Source organism: Trachypithecus francoisi, unplaced genomic scaffold, assembly GCF_009764315.1.
Source record: "Trachypithecus francoisi isolate TF-2019V2 unplaced genomic scaffold, Tfra_2.0 Contig01585, whole genome shotgun sequence".
In the NCBI taxonomy this organism is placed as follows: Eukaryota; Metazoa; Chordata; class Mammalia; order Primates; family Cercopithecidae; genus Trachypithecus; species Trachypithecus francoisi.
The window spans coordinates 831397-858532 of record NW_022681444.1 but is presented as its reverse complement, the minus strand read 5'-3'; the positions used below and the strand labels follow the sequence as shown (position 1 = coordinate 858532).

At 59.4% G+C, this 27136-nt stretch overlaps 1 protein-coding gene across 4 annotated transcripts; it reads right to left on the bottom strand.

Moving 5' to 3' along the window:
• Positions 1 to 674: 674 nt before the first annotated feature.
• On the bottom strand, positions 675 to 23535 carry CRB2 (crumbs cell polarity complex component 2). Of its 4 annotated transcripts, none has more exons than XM_033190546.1 (13): positions 23355 to 23535; positions 16375 to 16698; positions 13386 to 13581; positions 13123 to 13262; positions 12089 to 12274; positions 11788 to 11901; positions 8465 to 9337; positions 7867 to 8375; positions 7111 to 7276; positions 5518 to 6304; positions 4717 to 4833; positions 4070 to 4196; positions 675 to 2607 (listed from the first exon to the last, which is right to left on the bottom strand). In XM_033190546.1, exons 1-13 carry the CDS (start codon positions 23452 to 23454, stop codon positions 2383 to 2385), a joined length of 3864 nt encoding a protein of 1287 aa, XP_033046437.1. In that variant the 5' UTR covers positions 23455 to 23535; the 3' UTR covers positions 675 to 2382. The 4 variants fall into 4 exon arrangements, with proteins under 4 accessions (XP_033046437.1, XP_033046446.1, XP_033046467.1 ...); XM_033190555.1 differs by having other exon boundaries at positions 7138 to 7276; XM_033190576.1 differs by having other exon boundaries at positions 16375 to 16537; positions 23355 to 23513.
• Positions 23536 to 27136: the final 3601 nt, after the last annotated feature.

Here is a 27136-nt window from a genome sequence, read left to right as displayed (position 1 = left end):
ATGCTCTGCCCCTCATAGACCAAGCACGGGGTTGGGCTGGCAACAGGCCTGCTCAGCCCTACTGGGGCCATGGAGCAGACTGTAGGCCACCAACGATGTTGAGGGCACCCAGGAGCCAGGAAAAAGTTCAAGGGGACACCTGGCAAGTCGCCCCTACAGGTCTCATTAGCAAGAACAGAGCCTGGGAATCTGCCTCTGTTGGATGCTGGTATTTGGAGGGGGTGGAAATGCAGACCAATCGACCACCCATAGTGTGAAACATGCCCAGTCACACCACCCACCCCCTCCAACTCGCCCAGCATCTGACCATGCTCTCCCTTGCAGGACTGACAGGCCTGAACGACAGGCACCACAGGCACCCAGGCCAGGCACAGTGGCTCATACCTGTAATCCCAACACTTTGGGAGGCCGGGGCAGGTAGATCATGAGGTCGGGAGTTCAAGACCAGCGTGGTCAAGATGGTGAAACCCCTTCTGTACTAAAAGCGGGCACCTGTAATCTCAGCTACTCCGGAGGCTGAGGCAGGGAAGTGCTTGAACCCGGGAGGCGGAGGTTGCAGTGAGCCGAGATCGCGCCACTGCACTCCAGCCTGGGTGACAAAGTGAGACTCCATCTCAAAAAAAACAAAAAACCAGCTACCTGAACCAATAGGAGCCAGGAACAGAGGGCACAGCCAGCTTTCATCTACATGTTGGGGTTCCACATAAAATATCCTAGGAGTCACAGCTGACACAGGTTTTCCAAATCCCTAACTCAGTAAACTGACCCTGGAACCAGCTAAGGCGACGGAACCGGGTGCCTCCTCCCCCCGTTCCCAAGGGTTGTAGAGAAAGTACAGGGAAAGGTGGTTCCACCCCCTACAGGATAAGGACCAGGCAAGCCCCTGAGCCTGGCGTTCAGGGCCCTCTCTATCCCAGCCTCTGCTGACTTCCCAGTCCCATGTCCCAGTCCCCCAAGTTGTCACGTGGTTCCACCTTGTATTGGACACCCACACCTCTGGGACCCGCCGAAACCGAAAGGAAAAGCTGACTGTTGACCCAAAAGCGTAAACGGATCTCCTGGCCTGAGAAGCAGGAAGGACGAAAGGGCACATCTCCAGGTCCATGAAGCTGGAAGGAAGCCAGACCCTTAGGCAAGTGCCCTTCAGGGATCGGAGGTCACAGTGTGATGGGCATCGCTGGGGAAGGGGCTGCGAGCAAGCAGCGGAGTCTCCCCTGAGTCTGCCTCTGCAGGCCCAGCCCTGACACAGAGGCAGCGCCAGTGTTCACTGAGCTCCTCCACTCAGCAGACAACCCAGAGGACTTCCTTCGAGTCCTCTCGCCGAATCTGTGTAGAGGCAACTAGTCATCAGGGGAAGGAGCTCGCTCGCCAGGCTGCCAGGGAGGACCGGAGCTGGAGACCCAGAGGTGGTTGGGTGAGCTGGGGGGGTTTGGGGCAGGAGAAGGGTTGCTCTGTCATTCTTATCCCAGAAGGACACGCAGACGATCCTTCCCATCAGACGTGAGTTGACGACGTCCAGATTCTCTCCCCACTGTTGTCCTCTCCGATCCTCACAGCAGCCCTGTGAGGTAGGCGGGGGGGTGCCTTCCCCCTTTGACAAATGACCACAGCAGGGTGGGAAGCTCCAGGCAGCCCCTCCTCTGCTCCCTTGGGCTGCTCCGGCTGCGGGGGTGGGTGGGTCTGTGGTTCCCTCGCATGGCTGGCTCTGGCTTCTGGCAGACAGACCTGCCTGAAGGGACGTTTGTTCTAGGAGCCAGAAGCCCACTCGGCCTCTGCCAGTGGCCTCCCCTGACTTCCCAGCTGCCTCCACAGTAGAAGCAGCCCCCAGAGGCGGGGAAGGAGGCAGGAGCCCTGGCCTTGGTGCCTGGGCAACCCTGGCCTGGCCTCCTGGAGAACATGCAGCCTTAGGCCGCCCCTGCCCGAGGACTGTAATGGTTGACCCCATGGAGCAGCCACTGCCTCCTGAGATCAGCCACACCCATCACAGTCATAGACACAGCGCAAATGCAGCAGACACGCCCTGGAGCCCTGGCAGGACACACTCACACTAGCATCTGTAGACTAACACGGGCCCAGGTACACACTCAGACACACACTCCTCCGGAGACACACACTGTGTGCACCCACATGTGTCCTCCCACGCACAGCCGTACACCTGCCGAGGCAGAACCCCGAGGGTGGGATGAAGTCCGCAGCCTCTCTAGGCCTCTGTTTCCCTGAGTTGCTCCCCTCATCCTCCATCCACGATGGGGCAGAGGCAGAGGCTGCCAGCCAAGGGGACACTTCCATAGCAATGTCCCGAGCCCTGGCAGCAGCTTCCTTGGGTCTCCAGGTAGAAACCATTCAGGACCTCCAGGTGCTGGTGCCGGCAGCCAGGCTGGCCTAGATGAGTCTCTCCTCCGGTGGCACCTTGAGTACACTGTCCATCTCCAGCCGGGCCCCAGCCACCTCCTGCTGGCTTGGGCTGTAGGTGCCCTCGGACTGGCGGCGCTTTCGGGCTGCCAGGATCCCTGAAAGGAGGCCCAGGAGGAGGAGGAGGAGGCAGGCACAGGCTGCAGGCACGGCCACCTCCAGCAGCGGGAATGGCAGCGGCAGGGGCACGCCCTTCTGCAAGAGACACAACACCGAGGCCTGAGACCACAGAGAAGGGGAGGACCCTGGGCCCTCAGCAGTACAAGGACCTGCTCAGAGAAAATCAGAGCTGGGAGCAGGCTGCCCTGGGAGTGGTGAAGACCCAGCCCCAGGGGTGTACAGGCAAGTGCCAGGAAACCACCTGTCAGAGCCACTGCTTGGGGAGTCCTGTACAACAAAGGAGTTCTGGCTAAAAGGACAGAGACGGACACCTGGCAGGAGCTAAGCAGGGTGCGTGGGTTTCACAGAAGCCTACAAGGGTGAGATGAGGCAGAGCGGGAACAGGGGCAGACTGAGCGGCCCCCTGCCACAACAGCAAGGTCAGAATCCACTGGGGCCTGCCTGCCGGGGCGGGGTGGCACGGGGAGCAGGGGACTGTTCTGACAGCTTGTCCCTGCAAGCCCTGGCCCAGGCTTCAGGGGGCCCAGCAAACCTCCTTGCTGTCTCCAGTCACAGGCTCCCAGGATGCCCCATCAAAGCCTTTACATGCCTGGGACTCTGAAGTCCCAGGATGCGAGGATTCCAGAGGCACGGGCTCTGGGTCTCACCAGCCTCCCTCTGTACCTCCAGGCTTCTCAGTCTGCTGTGACCTGGGTCCTAAAACTAGAGAGGAAAGTCCCTCTGGTCCTGAGAGGGCCCTGCCAGCCTCCACCCCTGAACATTTTAGGGGAGGAGCTGTGAAGCCATTTCCTTCCCCTGCCCTGGGAGGTGGCTGGGTGGGGAAGCCAGAGGCTGTAAAAGTTCAACTTGAAAGGAAACATTCCCCCTAAGCGGAGGGGATTTGTGGTTTATGACCCAGGCTGCCAGAAGCCTGTGGAGATCAAGGCTGCTCCCCAGACTCCCCTTCCAAGCGTCTCCTCGCCAGCACCCACCTTCCCCCCACCACCCCCGCCCTGAGGAAGGGGTGTGTCAGGGAGGGTCACAGCTCCAGCCCCTGCCGCCTTCGCCTTCGACTTCGTCTGTCCAGGCTCCTCCCGGGCTGAGCCCCCTGGGGTTGGGGCCAGCCTGCACAGTGGCCGAACCTGCTCCGGTGCAGACTCCCAGGCCACCCCCCATTGCCCCGGGTCTTCCAACTCAGTCTGGATTCACCAACCTAAATCCTAGAACACCAACATCCTCTTGGCCCTGAGTCCTGGTTGGATTGGCAGAGACCATCTGTCCTCACTGCCACTGCCCTGGGCACTCTGGGGAAGCCCCTGACCCAGCCAGGAGCTTTGTGCTCTTGTCAATAGATGGTGGCAGCGCCCAAAGCTCTCCCTGGAGTGGAAATACCTCCCGTATGGGGGGTGTGGAAGGGACCTGAGGCTCCTCTCACTGCCCCACCCCATGACAGAGTGGCCCAGGAACAGCCCCACGGTGCTGTGCTCTCTCCAGCAGCAGCATCTCACCAAGGGCCCAGCAGGCCACGTCCACAGCCCCTCCCCCCGGCAACACTCACCACCACTTCACAGAACTGGCCGGAGAATCTGGCATTGCAGATACATTCAGACACCCCTCCAGCTGCCCGGCAGGTGCCCCCATTCAAGCAGGGGTTGGTTTCACAGGGGAGGGTGGGGACCTGACACCTGGAGAAGGAGGGGGGCTGAGAAAGCGGCTCCCCCATGGCTGCCTCTTGTGCTCCCAGCTGCTCTGCTGCCCACCCCCTCTTCAGCAAGCATCAGAGCTTATCCATTCACTGCCCCTGTGCGCTGCTCCTGCCCAGCTGGGCCCTGCCAGGTGACCACCCGAGCAGTCATGACTGAGAAGGACTTTCATCCCATTAGGGTGACTGGGGAGCCTGTGTGAAGGCAGGTGCCCCGGGAGCTGACGCCACTGTCTGCAGGGCCCAGAATCTGCAATTTTACGGTCTCCCACAAGTGGGCTGAGGCTGTTTCCATAACTGCTACCAGGCAACCACTGCCCAGCAGTGGTCTGTATCACGGAGGATGGTCTTGGAAGACATGGAAGGAAACTCAAGTGACAATGGTGACTGTGATACCAGGGAGGGGTGAGAAGGTGGGCAAGGACCCCCACCCCACCCTGGCTGGAGGAATAGCCCTTCACACTGGTTGGACCCCCTCACAGTTCCCTGGCCTCCAGACCCACCTCTGGCCAGCAAGACCCTCCAGGCAGCTGCAGTTGGCAGCGGGAGAGCCACCCTCACATGGGCTGCCATCGAGGCAGGTGACATTCAGGATGCATTCCTTGGATGGGACAGGCAACCTGGGGAGAGAGCAGAGGCTGGAGTGGATACAGGACGCCTGGGACCTGCCCTCCCCAGTGCTGTGACCGTGGGCCACCTGCGCCTGTGTTCTCATGTATCGACTTCAGGGCCCTCCTCTCTCGGTCACAGGATTGCAGTCCCTGGTGGGAGGGAAGGGTCACTTACTTTCCAGAATCTCAGAGGACTCTGAGGACAACAAAAAGTAGGGATTCTGAACAAAAGCAGCTCCTAAACGCAATGCCTGGACATTCCTTGAGGGGAGAGGGAGGGATCAGGCCACAGCCAGATCCCCCTTCCACAGGCTGGGCTCCAGGGAGAGCCACCGCGAGATGAATAAGGGAAGTGCTAAAGCCTGATCCCCTCCCTCCACCCCACCAGTGACCAACAGGGATGAACCTCGGTGTAAGTGGCAGGCGGCTCCCAGCCCCAGACCTCAGCGCTGTTTATCTGAAATTCCAAGCTAACTGGGTGTGTTTTGATCTGTGTTTTATCAGGAAATTTATCAAATTAAACTGTCCTCCTCATGTCACAGATAAGGACACGAGGATCAGGGAAGGGAAGCGACTCATCCACAGACCTGGCAGACTTCTCTGCCCCACCACAGTCCCAGGGGGCATTCGCAGCCCACCCCTGCCCTGGTCACCCCCCTCTCCCGGGCCCGCGCCCCTGCCCAGCCGTCCCACCTGCAGCGCGGGCCCCCGAAGCCGGGCGGGCAGTGACACTCGAAGCGGCCGTCGGGGTGCGCGTGACAGCGGCCACGGGCGCAGGGCGTGGAGTGACAGGGGTTGACGTGGGCCTCGCAGCGCGGGCCCTCCCAGCCCAGGCCGCAGGCGCAGGCGAAGGCATCGAAGAGGTCGCGGCAGGCACCGCCGTGCAGACAGGGCGAGGGCGCACACACCGGCGCGCCGCGGCAACCGAGGATGGGGTCGGGCGTCCCAGGCCAGGCCGCGAAGTGCTCTCGGGCGCCAGGGGCCACGCCGGGCCGGGGCCGCGCCAAGGGCAGGGGCAGGCCGCCCAGCGCCACGCGGCCCAGGCAGCCGGTGAAGTTCTCGGCCAGCAGGACGTGCGCGGCACCTGGGCCCTGCAGGAAGCCTAGGTCACTGGCCAGGCCGCGCAGCGCCACCGGGGTGGCCGCACCGTCCAACCACAGCAGCCAGCGCGAGGGAGCGGCCGCCGGGCGCTCCATGGCCAGGCGCACTCGGTGCCAGGCACCATCGGCCACGCGTGGCCCAGGTATGGGCAGCACAGCGCCGGACAGGCCGTGGCCTCCACGCACGCCCCCCGCCAGTGAGCCATTGCGCACCGCCAGCCACACGCCTGCCAGGGTGCCCGCCGCGGCACGCAGCAGCCAGGCCTCGGAGTCGCGCGTGCGGAAGGCCAGCGACAGGCCGCCAAGCGAGCGCCCGGACGACGCGTTGTGCCCGCTGAACGCGACGGGGGGACCCTCGCGGAACGTGGCCTCGGCCACACCTGCGGAGAGAAGGAGCCTCAGGGAATGGCCCACGGAGCCTTCTCCAGAAATGCCACCTCCCCACTTCCCCCAGCGAGTGGCAGACAAGCCACTTACTGGGGGCGGGGCACACACACCCACCTATCATCTGATCCTGGAAACTGCAGCTGCCCCCAACCACCCTCACTTCTACCCCCAATGTATTTCCTACCCACGGAGGAGCAGTTCTGGGCCAGTGCTGGGGGCGGGGGTTAGGGGGAGGGGTGCCATGCCTAGGTGACCCTCCAGGTCACAGGCTGACCAACAGCAACTCTTGGCAGAATCTGGCCCCTTCCCTCCTCTGTGAAGCTGTGCCACCTTAACCACCAAGGCTTGCCTTTCACTGCAGCCAGTCATCTTTGTAAAATGCAGATCTGGTCATGCCCCTGTCCTGCTTAAAACCCTCCGGAGGCTCCGCGCTGTCCTTGGGATAAAGTCAGAGCGGCCTGACTGGGTGTCCTCAAAGCCCCTACCAACTTTCCCACCCCGTTCCTGCTGGCCCCTTGCACTTCCGCTGCCCTTGCAGACCTCAGGGACTTTGCACACGCTATGCCCCTCCATAAAATGTCCTTTCCCCTGTGGCTCTCAGAGTCTGGCCTTGAAGCCCAGTACAGGCTCACCTTCTCCAGAAACTCTGTCCCTCTACATGCGGTGGCCCTGCCACACTGCCCTGGGGCTTGGCATGCCTGGTCCACCAGTATCCTCCAAGCCCTGAGAGTGCAGATGGGATCTAATCAGCTTGGGTGTCCAGCACCCAGCATGGGAGCTGCGCAGGACACACACTCACACACAAAGCCATCAGGGACCTCCTCACACGTGGCAGGTGGGAGACAGGGCTGGCCGGGACACCACAGCTGCTGGGCACATGTAGGCCCTGTGAAATTGGCAGGGCAGGTACAGTGGAAGTCATTCCAGGTGACGAGGCAAGTCCCACCATTGAAACAGGGGTCAGGCTGTGGGAGAGGTAGGGCAGGGGTTGGCTCAGGACTGCAGTTAGCATCACCCACCATAACCAGCATTGCAGCGCTTCTTCACTGAGCACCTACTAACAGACACAGTATCTCCTCACAAACGAGTGGAGAGGAAGTCGCTAGCACCCCCATTTTACAGAGGAGAAAACTGAGGCTCAATAAGGCAAAGCCACTTGTCTGAGTCACCCAGCCAATAAAGAGAGGAACCAGAGTTCGTGCCCAAGCTGTTGCAACTCCAGGGCTGGTGGAATTCTGTTCATGATCAAAAGGGTGTCCTGTTCCCCAAGTAGCTCCTGCAGAAAGGCTCGGGCAGCCTCTATCTCAGTCAGTGTGTCTCTCGCAGACCAGGACTGGCTGGGGGAGGCACAGGGACTGCTAGAGGGTAGGAGCAGCTGGGCTGAAGAGGCAGTGAATGCAAATCTGCCCTGCCACCCTCCTGTAGTGGGACCCCGGGCAGGTCACTTCACCTCCTGAGCCTCAGTTTCCTCATCAGCAAAAGGACACACTAAGCCCCAGTGATGTAGGACAGATCCTAGAAAAAGGACCCCCACCCTCACCCCCTGGACACTTACACTGCACATGTCCTCGGAGACACAGCCTGCGGTGAGGTTCCAGGACTGCCTGCCGCCAAGCTCGCTGGGCTGGCTTGAGTTATCCAGTGGCAGAGGAAAGAAGGGGAGGTGGCGGCCATCGAGTCGCAGGTCCTGGAGGCAGCCTCGGAAGGGCCCACCCCAGGGCTGGCTGTCGGCAGCAAGGAGCCTCCCACCCACGTGCATGTGCTGCCCCAGGTCCTGCAGCTGGTCAGGCCCGAAGCTGAGCGTCACCAGGTGACGCAGCCCATCATCCCAGCGCCCAGGGAGCACTACAGCAGGACCACCCGGCACCTCAGCCCGGATCCGACCCTCGCTCAGGAATACTGTCAGACCAGCTGCGGACTCATTGGCAAACTGGAGCAACAGGCCAGCGGGCTCCCGAGTACGGAGAAGGAAAGACACTGTGAGGTTGGGGCCTGGCAGCTCTTGAAGCAGAAAGGAGGCAGAACTTGGGGCGCCTCCCAAGCCAAAGGTGGCAGCAGGAATCTCTGCAGGGAGAGAAGGTGCCAGGTGTGAGGCCTGCAGGCTGAGGGAGCCAGATCTCAGGTGCTGCCTTCCCACCTGGCTTATTCCTCACCATCAGCACACGTGGGACCCCTGTGGGGCCGAGGACAGTTGCAACGGAAATGAGTCCACAGATCCACGCAGGACCCTCCATGGACACAAGGCAGAGGCTGGCACTGCTCTCGGCGCTCACAGCCCAGGAGGACGTTCTCGCCGAGATCCTCAGGCAGCAGGAGGTGCCCATCCACACGCACGTCCTGGAGGCAGCCTGCAAAGTTCGCGTCCCCCAGCTGGGCGGAGGAGATCCCGGCAGGCAGTGGAGTTGCTGAAGCCGTGGGAGCCAGGGCCACAGGACCAGAAGCCACACAGAGCCGGGCAGGGCAGCCCTCATGCCAGAGCCGTAGCTCCAGGGTCGCTAGGTGGAGCACCACCTCCACCTGGTGCCAATGGCCATCGTTTAGGCCCAGGTCTGGCAGTCTCAGGACAAGCACAGTGGTGCCATGGCTCCAGAGTGTGGCCTGAAGTGTGGCTGCCACCAGTGCCAGCTCCAAGCTTTCCTTGGTGTCACTGCGAGCGGCCAAGGTCCCAGCAGGCAGCGTAGTGCGAAACCTCAGTGCCAGACCCAGGGAGCCACCAGCTGGCACTGATGCCCGAATGGGGCTCCCAGCCATCACAGAGAAGGTGGTATTCTGGCCACAGAAAGGTCCATGGGTACCAGGTGGGCAGTGGCAGACATAACTGTGGACCCCAGACTCGAAGATAGGGATGCAGGTGGCAGCCAGTGGGCAGGTGTGGTCCTGGCAGCCAATGAGCTGCACAGAACAGTCGTGCCCGCCCCACGTGTCTGGGCACCTGCAGATATAGCCTGCCACAGTGTCACTGCAGGTTCCACCATGCAGGCAGGGATCTGACAGGCATTCATCCACATCTTCCTCACATGTCAGCCCTTTGGGAGAGACCAAGCCAAGGCTCAGTAATGTCTGGGGCCGGAACCACAGTATTGACCCAGAACTTACATGCCTCTTGTGATGGGGACCTCAGTACCTAGCAACCAAACCAATTCCCAAAGGATTTCTCATGGTCCCCTCAAGTCCCCTCTAGGCCAGAAGTCAAGATGTCCCCTCCCTTCCCACATCTGGTGAGTCTCCAGGCCCTATAGAGTTAATCTTCTAAACACTCTCCAATGCCCCCTTTCTCCCACCCTCCATCTCCTGCCTTACCAGCTCTCTGGACAACCATCCTACATCCTCCAGTTCACCAGCCTTCAGAAGCCCTTTCCCGTCCATCTCCACCAATAGCCGGAGGTCTGTTTCTAAAGCATCACCTGGCCAGGTTCCCCTGCTGCTTCAGGTCTACCCTGACATTTAAGACGCCCTCATGGGCTGGGTCCTACCAGGCTCTCAAGCCTCCATCCTGCTTCCCACAAACCTCGAACTTCCCATTCCTCCAAGCATTTCCTGGAAAGTCCTGACTCTGGGGCTTTGCTCATACTGTTCTACCTGCTTGGAATGCCTCATTCTCCCTTACTTGAAAGGAATGCCTCCTTCCTTTCAAACTCCTACTCATCCTGCAAAGCCCAAACTCAAAGAGCCCAGAGGCTTTCCCTAACTCCCAACCTCAAACTACTGTATCACTCTCCAGTAATAGGCACAGCTCCCCAGAACCCCATATTAAAGGTATTAAATGTATCTGTTTACTCAGCTAAGATCTTCAGGGACCTGAGTATGTCCTTGGTGCCTAGCAAAGGGCCTGGCGTGGCTTTTATGGACAGAGTGATGAAATGGAGGAGCTAGTGGGGTAGTGCACACACCTGAGGCACTCTGAGTGGCCCCCCAGGCTCCAACCCCTCAGTCCCTCTGCCCCGGGCCCTCACACTGGCTGTGAATGGGCTCCAGGGACCCCTTCAGGTGCTCAGGCCCTAGCTTGGGTCAAGAAGCCATAGCCCGCTGTAGCTCAGAAAGAGCCACATCCCAGCTGGAGGAACCCAGGCCCAGAGAAGCCACCAGGGTTTGAAGCCCAGCCCTGATCAGCTCACAAATACCACAGCTTCCTCCTAGGAACCACCACCCACCAACCTCCTCCTGCCCAGGGCCCACATTCCTCCATACCTGTCAGGAGCCACAGGTGGCCCAGGAAGGTCCACAGAGCCCCCGACTCCATTGCCATGCCCTCCAGACAGGTTGAGAGTGGTGGGCGGGCTCTGAGGCTGGGGAAGTGGGGAGGGACAGAGCTCCCTGCCTGGCCCAGCTGCCTCCTTCGAAGCCTGCTCAGGAATGCCAGGCACTGGCGTCCCCCACGCCCAGCACGGCCTAAAGGGAGGGAGGACAGGCAAAGAGCCTGGCCCTGCAGCTGGGATCCCCCCTCTCTGGCTCTGACCTCAGAGGTCTGCCTTCCCTGTCACCCAACAGCTAAGCTCAATCAGGTTCCCGCTGATACTGGTGAACCTGGGGGATGACACCCCCTCATCCTTTCAGCTGTAAGATGGGGTTTTAAACCCCTGCCTCATGGGGCTGTGGCAAGGAAAAAACAAGATGCAGAGCAAATGCTTCCCAGAGGCCAGACATGCTGTGTGGGCCCACTGTGTGCCAGGCACCCAGGAGGCCATGGCTCTTGGAGCAGGACTTGGGGAACCTCGGCCCATGGAGGCAGTGGATGGGCCTTCAGGGCTCCCAGGAGTGTCGGCCATCCAGGGCTGGGGGACACTGAGTCCCACCATCCATCCAGGGCTGGGGGACACTGGGTCCCACCATCTTCAGGTGATGGAGGGAGGGGGAGATGTGATCACCATCTCTTTCCCCTGGTAGAGGAGCCTGTGCCCAGGAACCTGCCAGGGAGAGGAGGCAGTGTGCCCCAGCAGGAATGCGGGCAGGCGTGAGGGAGGTGTCGCAGGCATTCCAGAGGGGGCAGGGACATTCAATGTTGGAGGTGGAGTTCCCTGGGCTCACCGGTGTCCTATGTCTGTGCATCTGCATGCACCCAAGGCAGGGGGAGACTTTCTGAACCCCCAACTCCTGCCTGACAGGCCCCAGCCCCCCAAAGGTCAGAGTCATCTTTCTACAGATGCTGCCCCCTAAATCTCTGCAATAGCCCCTATGTCCTTCTCTGTCCTGGCTGACCCACCTCCGTCTTTCCTGAAGACTGTCCCTCCACATGTTATCCCAGACAACCTCAGCCCACGATGGCCCCAGCTACCGGGACTACACACCTGAGCCCCAGTCTCACCTCCAAAGCGAGTCCTAGTTCAGCCACCCTCAGCGGTCACCTGGGGCCTCATATCCACCTCCTCCCCGATCTTCTTAACCCCATCAATCCACACATCCAGACAGAAGGGACCTTCTCACCCGAGGACCACCAATTCTGATGGTGCCAGGGCCCACCCCATCCCACCCCAGACACCTGCGTAGCCATCTGGACAGTGACACTGGAAGCCATTGGGCAGGTCCTGGCAGCGGCCTCCGTTGAGGCATGGCCGTGAGGCACACTCGTCCACCTCCACACCACAGTCGGCTCCTGCAAGAGGCCCAGCTGTGGGTCCCACCTGCACGCTCAGAGCCAGGCAGGGGCTGAGAGGGTCTATTCTATAGCTAGGGAGACTGAGTCCAAGAGAGGGCAGACTCGGGTGTGGGGTAGGGGGTGGCACAAGATCCCTCCCTGGGCATCTGGACACGGGCTGACCACTTCCCTAACAGGGGCTCACCCTCAAAGCCAGGAGGGCAGCGGCACACGAAGCCCGCAGCGTGGTGGAAGCTGAAGGCACCAGGTAAGGTGGCCTGGACGCCCCCGTAGAGGGCCGGGTCAGAGCGCTGCAGGCATCGGCCCCCATGCTGGCAGGGACTCGATGCACACTCGTCCTCGTCCACCTCACACAGCTCGCCGCTGTAGCCTGGGGGCACACACATGCAGACATCAGGTCTCACGGGGTTGCCAGGCAGCACCTCTTCACTGTCACCAGGCTAGCCAGGGCCAGCAAGGGACCGCAGCTCGGAATAAGCCACAAACGGCGAGGGAGAGATGCACTGAGGGCAGCAGGGATGACCATGGCAGCCTTCAGCAGCAGCGGCCTATTGCTGCTGTTACTGGTCTTACTACTATTTTTTCTTTTTCTTTTTTTTTTTTGAGACAGAGTCTTGCTTTGTTGCCCCGGCTGGAGTGCAGTGGCATGATCTCAGCTCATTTCCACCTCTCGGGTTCAAGCGATTCTCCTGCCTCAGCTTCCCGAGTAGCTGGCACTACAGGCACACTCCACCATGCTCAGCTAATTTTTGTTTTTTTAGTAGAGACGGAGTTTCACAATGTTGGCCAGGCTGGTCTCGAACTCCTGACTTCGTGATCCGCCTGCCTCAGCCTCCCAAAGTGCTGGGATTACAGGCGTGAGCCACCGCTCCCGGCCTAGTCTTACTACTATTACTAGCGTTAATTACCAAGCCCTTTGCAGCTGTCAGGCCCGTCCCAAGGGTTTCCCAGGCGTCGCAACTTCGCTCTCCCGGCAGCAACCCCAGGAGCAGGCGCTACGATCAGCCCTATTTTGTAGATCAGGAAACTGAGGCTCCGACAGGTTGCAATCACACACACACTCTGGTCCCGAGGACCCAGTGGGCACTCACGTACAGCCACACATCTGCCCCGCCGCCCCAGGCCGCACACGCGCACACCTACCCCTCCACCCCAGGCCACGCACGCATACACAATACCTATCCGGCTACCCCAAGCCGTGCACCTGCATGCACACACCTGGCCAACAGAGGCAGCGGAAGCTCCCGAGACCCTCGAGGCAGGACGCGTTGTGCGCACAGGGCGCCGATGCGCACTCCAGCACCTCCTGCTCGCAGCGCGTGCCCTCGTAGCCGGTGCCCGCGCAGTCGCACCGGAACCTGGGGAGGGTGCGCGGGCGGAGCTGAGCGTGCACCCGCCCCTTCTGCCCCGCGCCCGGGCCTCCCCGCACTGGGGCACCTGGCGCCCCGGCGCCCCGACCCCCTGCCCCGCCGCTCGCTCACCCATTGACCAGGTCGTGGCACATGCCCCCGTGCGCACATGGCTGGCTCTGGCACTCATCAAGGTCCATCTGGCAACGGGTGCCCCCGTAGCCCGGCGCGCACACACAGCGGAAGGAGCCCACGCCGTCCAGGCACGAGCCCCCGTGCACACAGGGCGCCGAGGCGCACTCGTCCACCTCCGTCTCGCAGGTCACGCCTGGACAGGGCAGGGGACACACAGGGCGCAGGATGAACACCCAGAGCAGGGAGGAAGAGGCCGCGCCAGGCCTGCTCCAGAGTTAGAGACTCGTGGGTTCATTCATTCAGAGCGGGGTGGTGGTGGTGGGGCGGGGTAGGGGGGTCAGGCCTGCAAAGGCAGGGAGATAAACGAGACAGACAACCCTGCCCTCATGGGGCTCACAGTCTAGGCCAGTACATGGTGGGGGTGGGTGGGATTTGGCCAGTAGTTACGTAAATGAGCTGGGTTTTGATGTTGTCAAGTTCAACAAGGAAAGGGGTTGGGGTCTTGGGAAAGCAATAGCCGGGGTCTGCTCTGTTCAGGGAAGGCTTCCTAGAAGAATAGGCTTTTGAAGGATTCAGATAGGGGACTGTGGGCAGTAGTTGGATTCCAAAGAGACTGCAGCAGGAGGCAAGTTCTTCTGGGGGCCAGGGCCATGATGCCCTAGGCGGGGTGCTTGAAGGGTTGGAAGCAAGGGAGAGGGTGGAGGAGGTGAGTCGGGTGGGAGGTGTTAGTGCCTTGAGGACCAGGTAACCTCCAGGTCCATCCTGGAAGTTTCAGACAGGTAAGTGACTTGGTCCCACGTACATTTTAGGGTTTTTTTTTTTTTTTTTTTTTTTTTTTTTTTGACAGAGCCTCGCTCTGTTACCCAGGTTGGAGTGCAGTGGTGCAATCTCAGCACACTGCAATCTCTGCCTCCAGGGTTCAAGTGATTCTCGTGCCTCAGCCTGCAGAGTAGCTGGGATTACAGGTGCCTGCCACCTCACCCAGCTAATTTTTGTATTTTTTTGTAGAGAAGGGGTTTCACCATGTTGGCCAGGCTGGTCTCTAACTCCTGGCCTCAAGTGATCCACCCACCTCGGCCTCCCAAAATGCTGGGATTACAAACCTGAGCCACCACACCTGGCCCTACCTACTTTTTAGAAGGTCCACTTTGGTGGCTTTCAGATCCCAGAGAGGCAGGAGATGCTTGAGTAGGGTAATCACTCCTCCCGGTGTCCCTGCACTGTCCTGGTTTTAGAACTGAAAGTACCAAGTCCAAGGAACCCTCACAGTCCTGGGCAAATCAAGACAGTTGAGTGGCTCTCCCATGGTGAGGGTGAAGAGGAAGGGAGATGGAGAGTCCCAGGGTTTCAGATACACTGCCTGAGATCATCCTGGACTCACTTGTCACTGTAGACTCCAGTGAGCCCTGCCCCCCTAAGTGGGTTTGGTGAAGAGGGGGCCAGAGGCCCAGCTGACTCCAGCTGGAACCCTCCCCCTTCTCAGTTCATTGAGCACAAAACATGGCCCCACCTTCCTGTGACCCTTCCCTCATCCCTCCCCATCCCCACTCCCACCCTCTGTGCCAGAGGGAGCCAGGCCTCGTCTGGAAATCCCAAACTCCCCCACCCGGCTTGGAATGGAAAGAGGAGAGAATGAGTCACGGCAGATGCTGCCCCCACTCACATCCACAGCTTACCCAGGAAGAGTCACCCGAAGTGCGCGAGCACTACACATCCAGGTGCGCAACCCACTGCCCGCGCAACCCACTGCCCACACAACCCACTGCCCGCACAACCCACTGCCCGCACAACCCACTGCCCACACAACCCACTGCTCACACAACCCACTGCCCGCACAACCCACTGGCCGCACAACCCACTGCTCACACATGCACTCAGACTGCAGAGACACCCCCAGGTACTGGCAGAGCTTTACGGATGCAAAACAGATCTTGGAACTAGGAGACACACAGATGGATGTGACCTCCACTGGCATGTACACTAATACACCCAGACACCGAGACACTGGAACGATGAGAAAGATGCATGGAACCAGCTTCCCAAATCTCTCTTCATCAGCTGCCATCGCTTCGCTATAGGCCCCCTGCCCTGCAACTCAGCCCCCCAATCTGTACCCCTTGCTCTGAAGTAACTTCAAACTGCCCCCTGCCCTCAGAGTACAATTGTCAGAATTCAGGATTGAAGTAGAATCCAGAGCATCTACACTGCAGACTCTAGACTGCCCCGGACTTAGCCTCGCTCCCAGACCTGTCCCCAGCTACGCCCTCCTTCCCGACTTCAGGCCTCTCTAGGAAACCGCTCCAGGATGCTCTCGGCTCAGACCATGGGTGGGCCTGGGACGGGCCACACTCTGGAGAAGGTACCCTCAGTGCCAGTCACTTTTCTGAGCACTTACGTATATATTATCCCACTCCAGACAGCAGCGAGCCCTGGGGTACGTCAACATTACAGTTTGAACGAGACCATGTATGTCTGTATGCTAGAACTCTGGGGGAGATCCAGAGGCCAGGGGTCCACATTGCATTCCAGACCACATCAGGAGTGTTCAAATGAGCTAATGGTGCTTGTCATGTAGACAGTGTCTACATGACAGCTTGGCACAGGCCTGAAGTGCTAGAGAGACTATCTGGGCATCCTCATTAAAGTCACCCCAGGCACGTCCACACTGCCAGAGATGTCTGAGGGGTATCTCCACCCCCAGAGCCAAACTGAACTCTAGGCTGGACTGAAATCACATTTATCGAGTGCCTGAGATGTGCCACACACCATGCCAGCACCCGCACATACATACTCTCACCCAGAGCTGCCAGGTAAGCCCGCAAAGCATTAGTTCTGTAGTCAGACCAAGTGGGTATACCCTAGAGCTGCCCAGATACCTAGGGGCGTCCCTACACGAAAGTCAAAGCTGAAGCCACAATGCTTGCACTCTGTGCAGCTCATGGGATCTGTATCACAGACCTCCTCCCAGGGCGGCCCAGGCTGTTACCTGCATAACCAAGGGGGCAATGGCACTCGTAGCGATCGGCCAGGTTGTGGCAGGTGGCCCCATGGTGGCACGGCCGGGATGCACATTCATCGATGTCCAGCTCGCAGCGTGGGCCCTGGAAACCCGGCACGCAGTAGCAGCGGAAGCCGTCGGGATCTGGACCCTGGGGCACACACAGAGCGCCGTGGTGGCATGGCTGCGTGGCACAGCCCCGGGGCTCTGTGGGCCCGCAGGTATAGCCACCACTCTTGGTAGCCTGGCACTCGGTCCCTGGAGCACACGGGTCTGAGGCACAGGCACTGGGGGGCTCTGAAGGCACCGTCCCTGTAGAAAGAAGAAACTGGCTGGGCAGGGCGGGCAGAGGTTACAAAGACAATCTCCTCCCCACCCTCTCAGGCCCACCCCAGACCCCGAAAGCAACATGGGTCTCTTCATGCACAGGATGGATGGAGGGTCAGGGGTCTGCAAGCCAGGTCCCAGTAAGCTGCACACATCTACACCCAGAACTGGCAATGGTTTTAGGAGAGTCTATATAGCAGAGAAATAGGACCAAGGACGCCTGCCTCCTGGGCAGGATTAGTGAGCAGAGGCTCCCTGACGCTGTGAGCTTCCCTCCACTGTCTTGTCCCTGTAGGCCCCCTTTGAGGTAGGGTCTGTCATGCCCATTGCACCAGACAGCAAAAGGAGGCCCAGGAAAGTAAGTGAAGACTTGCTGAGTCTGCTCGGCCCTGTCCACTTCACACAGCAAGTTAGTGTTCGCTGGGACAGGCTTCAAGGTCTATCCGGGTTATTTCAGCTCCACCTAGGGAGGGGTCTGCCTCCTGCAGGCCACATCCATCTGAGGAGGTCCAAGAGGGTGAGGCTCCTCCTACTGCCCCCTCCACCTCTTCTGTCAGGGGTCTGGTAACTCCATCCCTGGGTGAAACTGGAGATGGGCCCGACCTCAACCTCGGGAGGATGGGTGGACAACTTCAAAGGCAGGGATCGTGTGCTCCGCTGGTCTCATTCCTACCCCTTCTCCACCTCACTACCCCCCACACCCTCCACCAGCCACTGGCCTGGGAACTTCTAGAGGGTCCCTGGCCCTCATTCCACCCCCCATCAGCAAACACCTAAGCGGCCAGCCTGGCCGAGGTCGTGTGGTACAGAGCAGGTATTGAGATGGCTCACGGGACACCTGCCCCAGGCCACCGTGATGCTTCCAGCACTGGAGCTCTAACAGAGGGTCACCAACTGGCTTGGAAGCCACGCCCAGAGATCCTCATCCCCCTTCCTCTCTTCCTGCCTTCCTGAGAGCCTTGTCACCCCAATGCCCAGGCGAGGACTTGGGCTTTGAGGTGAAACAGCCTTGGGTTCAATTTCAGCTCAGAAAGTTACTATGAGACCCTGGGTAAGTCATTTCTCCCACGGAGCCTCCGTTTCTCAGTCTGAAAACTGGATAATAGAAGCCCCTCATCAAATGCTGAGCTAGTCAACCCCTCCGCACCGCAGTCAAGGGCTGCTTTTGGTAGGAACTCGGTAAGGATGGGGGAGGGGAGCCTCCAGAAGACACAGCCCCCCGTTCCTTCCCCCACCCCCACCTGCAGCTCCCAGAGGTGCCCCTCCCCCACCCAGGTTGTCATCTAGACACTAACCAGACCCCAGAATAGCTCAGACCCTGCACCCTTCCCTCCCCCATTCTGGTGAAGCCCCCCAGATAAGGCTGGCAGCCTCTCAGGCGTCATCCGCATTCCAGGCAGGGCTGTCCTGTGGCCTGACCCACACCCTTCCAGCTCCCTCAGGAAAGGGCACAGGTTTGGGGCATCGGGCAGTCCTGGTTTGTATCTGGGGTGCAAAAAGTGCCCATCTCGTGGAGGTGTTGAAAGGATTCACCAAGGTGATGTGGGGCACAGCCCTGAGACGAGTTGGGGCCAGCACTGCTCAGGAGGGTGCAGCACTCATAACCCACAGTAAAGGACCCCAGCTGCCGGCGCCTGTGCCCACAGGCCCCTCACTTAATCCCCACAGAGCACTGTCCCTCACCTGTGCAGTACAAGGGACCCCCCCGCCCCGCTCCCTGCCATCCAACCGGAAGCTTTGTCCCCTATCTCAGAGCAGTTGGGACCATGCTGGGGAGGCAGCACCAGGGAAAGGATCCGGGGGGTGGGGGAGGTGCCTTGTCACAAGGGATCTTCCCAGGACCGTGGGAGCAGATGGGCTCTAAATGACAGAGCCCTGGAGACAAAGTCCAACCCTATGGCAGGAAGGCGTTTCTCCAGTCAGAGCCAGGAGGGGAGGGAAGGGAAGAAGCTGCCCGTCCTGGGAGGCATGCAGTAGTGCCACAGTCCTGCCTGGGAGGGACAGCCATCTTTCTTGTGTCATCTCGGTTGATCTTGGCATTTACCCTCCGAGGCGGACAGTATTATGACCCCTGTTTTACAGCTCAGGAAATGGAGGTCCACGGCCCGAGTGAGGCTGGAATCCAAACCCAGGGCCTCACTCCAAGCTTCCCCGAATCACCGGGGTCCACATTAAGAATACAGATTCCTGGAGCCCACTCCAGACCCCACATTTAGAACTGGGCCCTGAGCCTGAGAATCTGCATTGCAACCTGCTCCCACGGGATTCCTTTCACTTTTAGGTGTGGGAACCGCTGACCTCAGGTTGTCTGTCTTCCAGGAGTGAGCCTAGGAGGCCACGATAACCCAGGCCAGACAGGAGAGGCAAGGAGGGGCGGGGTGTGGAGGGCAGCAGGGCGGAGGAGAGGCTCTCCCCGGGCCAGGCTGGAGGGGCGGGGCCTGTTGCCAGGGCAACGAGGGGCCTGTGCTTATCTTCACAAATCCCTCCTGACCTCAGGCTGCCTGGGCCGACCTGGCAGGGAGGGATTAACGGACACCGGCCCCTCCCCCTCGACCTGCTGCCCTGTCCTGGGGAGGGCAGGAAGACCCAGCTGTTTACTGAGTGCTTACTATGTGCTTGGGCCTGTGCGTCTATTATTACATTGTTATATTTGATTCAGACCAGAAAAGGTGGGTGCTATTAAGAAAATTTCTGTTTTTGTAACTCAAAGAGGTTGATAATTTTGCCCCAGGTTGAGATGAAGAATCAGATCCACTCCTGATTTCCCAGAGGTCCACATCTCCCAATGCATGTGAAATTTCCACTTTGCAAAAGCTAAATTGCCACCCACATATTGTCACTTTAGTACATTTTAACTGCCTCACCCTGGAAAAAAATCTCTAAAGGTTTTCACAGGAATACATCTTCCAGTATCAGCCTGGGCAGAGTGGGCAATCTTCCCCGTCTATCCAAAACCCAGCTGTTAGCAATCCCACTGTGTCTCAGGCCTCACTCATTAGTAATACCTACTTTTCATGCACTAATCATAGGCCTGTTTATAACAGCCAACCACTGATGAGAAGTGTTTTACTGAAGCCAGGTGTAGCGGCTCACACCTGTAATCCCAGCACTTTGGGAAGCCGAGGTGGGAGGATCACTTCAGGCCAGGAGCTCAAGACCAGCCTGGCAAACATAGTGAGACTCTGTCTCTACAAAAACAAGACAAAACAAAATGAGCCAACCGTGGTGTGTGTCCCTGTGGTCCCAGCTGCTTGGGAGGCTGAAGTGGGAGGATGGCTTGAGCCCAGGATGTTGAGGCTATGATTTCACCACTGCACTGCAGCCAGGGCAGCAGGGTGAGACCCTTTCTCAGACAAAAAAAAAAAAGAAAGAAAGACCACAAGCAAAAAAAAGAAAATGTTTTACTGGGGAAGCTTCCTGTCCCAACAAATCGAGAGAGAGAATATTTCTAAGAAGTGACCTAAGACCTCCTAAGGTGTGGGAACTTCTAGCATAGGGGAAGAAATTGTTCATCTAATATCCCTGGGCCCCAAGGCTCTACCCCTGCAAGGGTAGGGCTGAATAACCATGGAGGCTTACAGACGCTCACTCAGTCATCAGGAAAGGGTGAAATACTATTTTGGGCAGAATCATTTGGAATACTCTTTTTCAAAACTGTTTACCTTCTGAGGTTAAAAGACGTAATTCTGATAACAGTAATTGCAGCAATAGCTGTCAGGGACAGAGCACCTACCCTGTGCCTGGCACTGACGAACCCCTGAGTTTGGGCTCAGAGCACAGTTCCAGTGAGTTACCTCCTGAAGTGAGGGGGAGACAGAGCAGGCGGTGTGCCCCACCTGCCACCCAAACAGGCCACTTCTAACAATTTTACTATTAACTGTTCATGGGCTTCCATCTAAAATTTCCCTTGAAATTGGGGGTTCCATGCCAAAACCTGGGGTGGGAAACCACTCACTGCCTTCTCTTCGAATTCTTGTACTAGCGCTCAGAGTGAGCCAGTCTGTCCCCGTTTTGTGGAGACAGAGAAGAGAGGTGACTTTGCCTAGGCTAGTAGCACAGTGTACTGTGAAATCCCAGCACTGGCTCTGGAGCTGCCTGGCTCTGGGACTGGCCATCTCTGGGGCTGCCTGGCTCTGGGACTGGCCATCTCTGGGCCTTATTTACCTCCTCTGTAAACTGGGGGTATCAGAGCCGACTTCATAGGCTGTTAGGATAAGTAAATTAGACCTTGTTAATAGCACAGTGCCTGCCATGGAGTGGCTGATCTTATTCATCAACAATTATTTACTTGAGGCAGACACCCACTGTCCAAAGGATCCTGACATTGGGTTGAATGTGTGTGACTTTCTGCTCCATCTCTGCTTCTGTCCCGCAGGCTCCCACCCCCTTCTGGCTGGAGGAGGGGCCGGACTTGGGGCCTGTACTCACTGCCCCTTTGTCTGCTGGGCTCCCTGGGTGTTCGGGGAAGGGAGGGTGGATGTGAGAGCCCAGTGTGCCCCATTGTACTCCAAGATGCTTGGTCCTCTCCATGGCAACCAGCCGGGCCTTTGTGGCAAATTGGGACCAGGATGGAGGGGCCCAGCTCAGGGCCTGGCAGGGGTGGGGAGCAAAGCCAGGGGCCCATGGCCTCCAGAAGCCCCCATCCCCTCCAGGATGGAAAGTGGTTTTCAAGTGACAAAATCCCCAGTCACTCCCCTCCCGGCAGGCAGGCTAGGGTACCAGTGTGCAGAAATGGTCATGCCTGCAGTGTCCCCCACCAACTTTTAGGGATCCCCAGGGATGGGGCTCCCAGCACAGAAATGGCAGAGGAAAGACTGCCCGCTCCTGGGTGCCCCAGCAGGCCTGATGGGGTGAGTGTACACACAGTGTCCAGACCACCCACAGCCTCCATCCATGGTGTGCCTCCAGGTCCTCTGTGAGTGCACACAGTGTGAATGCACATATGGCCACACATGCGTGTTGGGGTGTGCACATGGGTGTGCAAGCACATGCCATGTGTGTGCAAATGTGTGTAGGTGCATGTGCTGGTAGATCCACGTGTCTGTGGCACCTGTCCCTGTGGCGCTGTGTGCCCTTGGGCATGCCACACAGGTGTGTGGAGTGTGGGTGTGTGAGCACAGGGCAGGGGACAGAGCCGGGATCCACAGACTGGGATCTCATGTGCTTTGTATGCAGAGAACAGAGAGGAGCAGCCACCACCCCCCACCATGCCCCGCCCCTCTACAGAGTCCAAGTCACCTGCCAGCAAAGCCCCGCTCATAAGTCTCCGTCCCTCTCTGAGCCTTGGTTTCCTTCATTATAAAATGGGGTCCACATCCTCCCTAGGGCCCCATAGAGAGGCTAGGAAATGAAAGCTTTGTGAGTGCGGGAAACATGAGGGTCCCCAGGTGAGACTGGGAGAAGCTTGGCCCCCACACCCTGCAGCCTGTGGAGCTCTGGGACAGGGAGGGCTCCCCCAGCCTCAGGAGAGCCCAGGCCCTCTTTGGCTGCCTCCCCAGCCTGTGGTGGTGGGGGCAGGGGACTTCCCATGCCCAGCCCCTGTAACTATAGTAACTAACACCAAGCTTTCCCTTGGACCCCCCAGGAGGAATTCCAGCCTCCGAGACCTTGGACAAAAGCAAAAAGGGCTTGACGAACGGGGTCTGGCCTCAGGGAGCCCTTTCAGATTGGCCTTGGCATGCTGGGGAGGGGGCGGCAGGAGACACACACGTTTCCAAATCCCCAGACACCCCGTAGGGACCCAAAGCATCCCCAGCAGCCCCCAGCGCGGGCAGGGCTACCGCACAAATGCAGGGGCGCGGGCAGGGCTACCGCACAAATGCAGGGGCGCGGGCAGGGCTACCGCACAAATGCAGGGGCGCGGGCAGGGCTACCGCACAAATGCAGGGGCGCGGGCAGGGCTACCGCACAAATGCAGGGGCGCGGGCAGGGCTACTGCACAAACGGAGGGGTGCGGGCAGGCACCCAGCTCCCTAGCGCTCCTTCCCGCTTCTCCACCCAGTCCCCTGAGTTGGGGTCTTCTGTGCCCATCCCACACCCCTCATGTTGAGAGCAAAGACCCAGTTCAACCCTGGACAACTTACACCCCACAGCGTATGCTGGGACACAGCTCACCACACCCAACTCCTCAGACACAACTCACGGCTCACCCCAGACAGCTCATCCACCTCCCAACTCTAACACACCCACAACCTGTGCCCCACAACCCAGCATGCGACTCAGAACAGGCTCTGGGGTGAGGCTCACGCCTCCTGCAACTCCCCAAACTCAGCCCCCAGAAACCCAGAAGTTCCCCAGCCCCAACCCCCAGCCCTTTACAGGATGCAACAGAGCACCTCCCAAAACATGCACCCCATCCCTCACCCGCATCCGCTCTCTCAAATCACGCCCAGCCCCCAATCCCCCAACCCCGAAACTTACAACCCCTCAACATGAAACTGCCCAAGTCTCAGAACACACTCACCTCCGTGGAGCCCCACAGAGTCTGGGGGCCCACAGCTGCTCACTCCTGCGCACCCCACAGCTCAGGCCTGCACCCACGCGGACCAGCCCACCCGCCGCCCCAGCAGCCAAGGCTTGGGGTGTCTGCCGTGGGGGACAGACCCTCTCCCAGGCCCCCCCAGACATGGGCCCCAACTCACCAGCCAGGAGGGAAAGGGCGGGGGCCCAGAGCAGCAGCAGCAGCAGCAGGACATAGGCCAGGGGCTGGGGGTCCCGGGTCCCAGGCCTGGCCAGCGCCATGGCAGCCCGCTCTGCTCGGCTGCTGTGGGAACCAGAGGGCGGCCTGGCTGGCTCGGCACCCCCCTCGTCCCTCCAACCAGCACTAATGCTGTGGACAGAGGCCCAGCCCCTCCCTCCCCTCCCCGCCGCCGCCGCCTCCTCCCACCCAGGCCTCCTGGGCTGCTCCACCTCGTGGACGTCCCCAGACATCAGCCCCAAGTCCTCAAGCCCCCCAGCCTGTGGTGCCGACCTGGTCTTGGCACCCACCAGTGTCTCCCTCTTGACCCCCTGCCGCACTCTCCTCCCACCCCTCGGGTCAGCCTCCTTGGAGAAATTTCTGTTCTGAGGGGCTGTTAAGAACTCTCTTCTCACCCAGTAACGCCAGCTACTCCCAAGTCCTTAGTTACCCCCTCTCCTGGATCTCCCCTCCCCACCTCTCCAGCCCAGGCCTCTCTGCCAAGCCCAGGCCTGTGAGTCTCCCTGCGAGACTGACCGACCCTATGTCTACTGGGAAGCTGCAGCCCCTCCCACCCAGCTCATTCCCCTACCTGCTGCTCCCCAGTGCTGCTCCCACAGGAGCCAAGGTACCTCCCACCCTGCAGCCCAACGCCCCCTCCCCACACCCAGTCAGCCTCCAGCTCCTGGCCATGCCACCTTTTCAGTGTCTCCTGCTGTCCTCACCCCGTCCCACCCTACCACACACAGCTCCTCCCACCATCAGCCTCAGGATCAGACCTAGGCACCTCAGCCCTGCACCACGGCAGCCCCTGCCTCCCTCCACCCTCTCCACCCCTCACCAGCCAAACTGAACCTTTCCCAGCTTCCTTCCACTTGACCTTGATCTCTAGCTCTGCCCTTTGCAACTCCAGAGATCTCACTGCAATCCAAAGCAGCCCATTCTACTGAACGGCAGCTCTAACCAAGCAAGCATTGCTCTCCCCTGCTGGGAAGTCCTTCTTGTTGTCTAACCTTATAGTCTCCTGCTGCACTCGATGTGTGCTTGCTCTCCAGCTGGCCTCTTGTTGGGGTGAACAGGAGGAGCTCTTCAGGGGAACCTGGTTCAGGAATCCAGGCCATCTCAGAGACACTACAACATAAAACAACATTACTTTCTGCCACTGCCCTCAGCCCCAGTGGGGAGAGAATCCTCTTGCTTGAAGGGACTTTCCTGAAATGAGCCACCGGCCCCTGCCAATGCATGCCTGTTTGTCCCTATTCAGTAACCGTGGATACAGCCCACGCAGGCCCTGGGCTCTGGGATGTGTCCCTGACATGGGAGGACACAGCCTGGAAAGACAGCAGGAGCCATCGAGGGAGGTCCAGACGAGCTAGAGGGATGGACAAGGGTCCCCTGCAGTGCACAGGAGGGAGCGGTGGGCACCATGCAGGGCCTGGTTGACCCTCTAGCCCGGGGCAAGTGCCGCAGCCCTGGGTGCCCAGGGACCCAAGAAGGGAACCCAAGAAGCCCTGGGCAGACCCCTTATCCACTGCCCCTACCCCATCCCCACCCTTGAGGCCAGTTCTCTGGGACAGGGATTGCCTCTTGGTTTCTGGGACCCTAACCTCTCAGTCCATCTTTAATCCCCTGCCTCCCCAATACAACAGGATGTCCCCTCCCTAGGTGGGAGAAGCCCCTCTCCATGCCACAGGAAAAGCAGAGACCTTACAGCTCAAGAGATCTGGGTTCGACCAGATCAGCCACTGATTAGTCAGTGACCTCAGCACGTGACTTCCTTCTCTGGGCCTCAGTCTCCTCACCTGTAAAACCATGAGGCATTAGTGAGCCCAGACAACAGTGCCAGCTCTCTTTATCCAGCTTCTCGGTGATTCCCCAGAGACCCAGGCAATCCCAGTGGGGGGTTGGGGGGAGCATGGCAAGTCAACCACAGCCCTCTGGTTCTCTGGATGCACAGACACAAACTCCCACACGTTCACAGAGCGGGGAGGTCACCGGGCGCAGGTCCAGGCTCCTCTGCAGCCCGGCCCCCAGCACTGTCCTGCAGCTGCCACGCTCCACCTTGTGGCCAGACCTGGAAATGTCCTGCGAGGTCCGGAGGGTGTGGAGTGTGGGCGGGGGGGTCCCCCGACAGCACCGGTGCGGGAGTCCCATGTGACAGGGAGGAAGCCAGGGAGTCGCTGGGCAGCAGGCAGGGTGGAGTTCAGACAGGGGCACACCTCCAGATCTGGAGAACGCAGTAGGAGTGGGCCAGCCCCTCTGGGACGGTCCCCCAGGTGCATCCACTTCCGCCGTCCTCCCCACCTGGGAAGGGAATCAATATAACCTCAGTTTACTGCCCCCCACCCCCACCAGCAGCACAGTAAGGTCAGCATTGGCCCCATTCTATGGATGAGGAAACTGAGGCACAGAGAGGTGAGGTCAGCCCAGCACCAGTGCCTGGCAGGATTCGAGTCGGGTCTGCCCGACTCCAACCTTTCCACTGGTGACCCTCTGAGGGCAGGTTACTAATTGCCCCTCCACTAGCCTGGCTATGACTTGCTGCCGCCTCCCTGGCTGAGGGGACGCTGTCCTGGGCCGGGATACTCGCCGACTCTGAAGCTGATGGGCAGATGCGATAGCAAAGCTCGGTGGTTGGGAGCCCCAACTTTGGCATCAGGCAGACCTGGGTTTGAATCCAGTTCCTGCTCTCTGCCCTTAAGTGAGTTTTTGTTGATCTGTTTCTTTTTCGCGTCTCAGTTCTCCTATCTGTAAATGGGATCATCACAGCATCTGCCTGAGAACATTGCAAGGGCTGGGAAGCTGCTGCCAGAGCCTCGTTGTGGGAGGATAGTGACCCTCCCCACCAAGAAGCCCACCAGAAGGAATCCCTTCAGACCCTTCCAGGTGACTCCTGCTCTGGATTCATCCCTCAGGGTCCCGCATCTCCCTTCTCAGGGTCTCAGTGGTTGTTCTGTTTGTCCCTACTCCCCACCCAGAGCCACCCTTGCCTTGCTGGCACCTGTGGGCTGTGTCACGCTGGCTCCCTTCCATCTGCTTTCTGGAAAGGTAGGCCAGTGGGAGGCACAGGCCGGAGATGCCAGGGAGAGAGGAGAGGGAGGACAGGGCATTTCTTTCCCTCCTTTGCCTGTGTTAGGCACTGAGGTGAGAGTGACTGCAGCTCCAACTGAGGCCCCTTCAGCTCTCACAGCCCAGGTGCCCCCTGCTCCCTCTGTGGCTGAGTCTGGGGCCACCATCAGCCCTGACCTCATTGGGTCTGAGGCCTTCTCCATTGTCACCCATGCCCTCCCTTCTTGGAACTCTGTCTCTGTGGCCTCCCCAACCCCTGCTACCCTGGTCTCTCTACCTCGTTAACTGTTCCTCACTCCTCCTCCCAGAATGTTGGGACCCACCCGGGTCTGTCCCCAGCCCCCTGCCCCCCTCACTCCACATTCCTCCCTGGGCAAGAGTGTCCATGCCCCAGCTTCAGTGACCAAACTTCCACTCCCTCCCAGCCCAGCTCTCACGGGCTCTCCACCAGTGGCGCTTAACCTTGTCTCAACATACGTATGCTTGTAGCTTCCAAAAGAAAAACCATCCCAGTGCCCTAACTGAAATATCAGAGGCAGGCACTATAGGCCAGTGGTGAGGTGCACAGATGCTGATTCAAATCCTGGCTTCTCCACTTCCCAGCAGCACTGCAAAGTCAGCATTGACCCCATTCTATGGATAAGGAAACTGAGGCACACAGAGGTGAGGTTGGCCCAG

Excerpts from the sequence above, each read along its gene's own strand:
- CRB2 (XM_033190546.1), bottom strand. The coding sequence starts at position 23,454 with ATGGCGCTGGCCAGGCCTGGGACCCGGGACCCCCAGCCCCTGGCCTAT. Across the intron at positions 4,834-5,517 it reads TTCGGGGGCCCGCGCTGCAG|GTTGCCTGTCCCATCCAAGG; the intron begins GTGGGACGGCTG and ends CTCTCTCCCCAG. Across the intron at positions 2,608-4,069 it reads GCCAGTTCTGTGAAGTGGTG|AAGGGCGTGCCCCTGCCGCT; the intron begins GTGAGTGTTGCC and ends TGTCTCTTGCAG.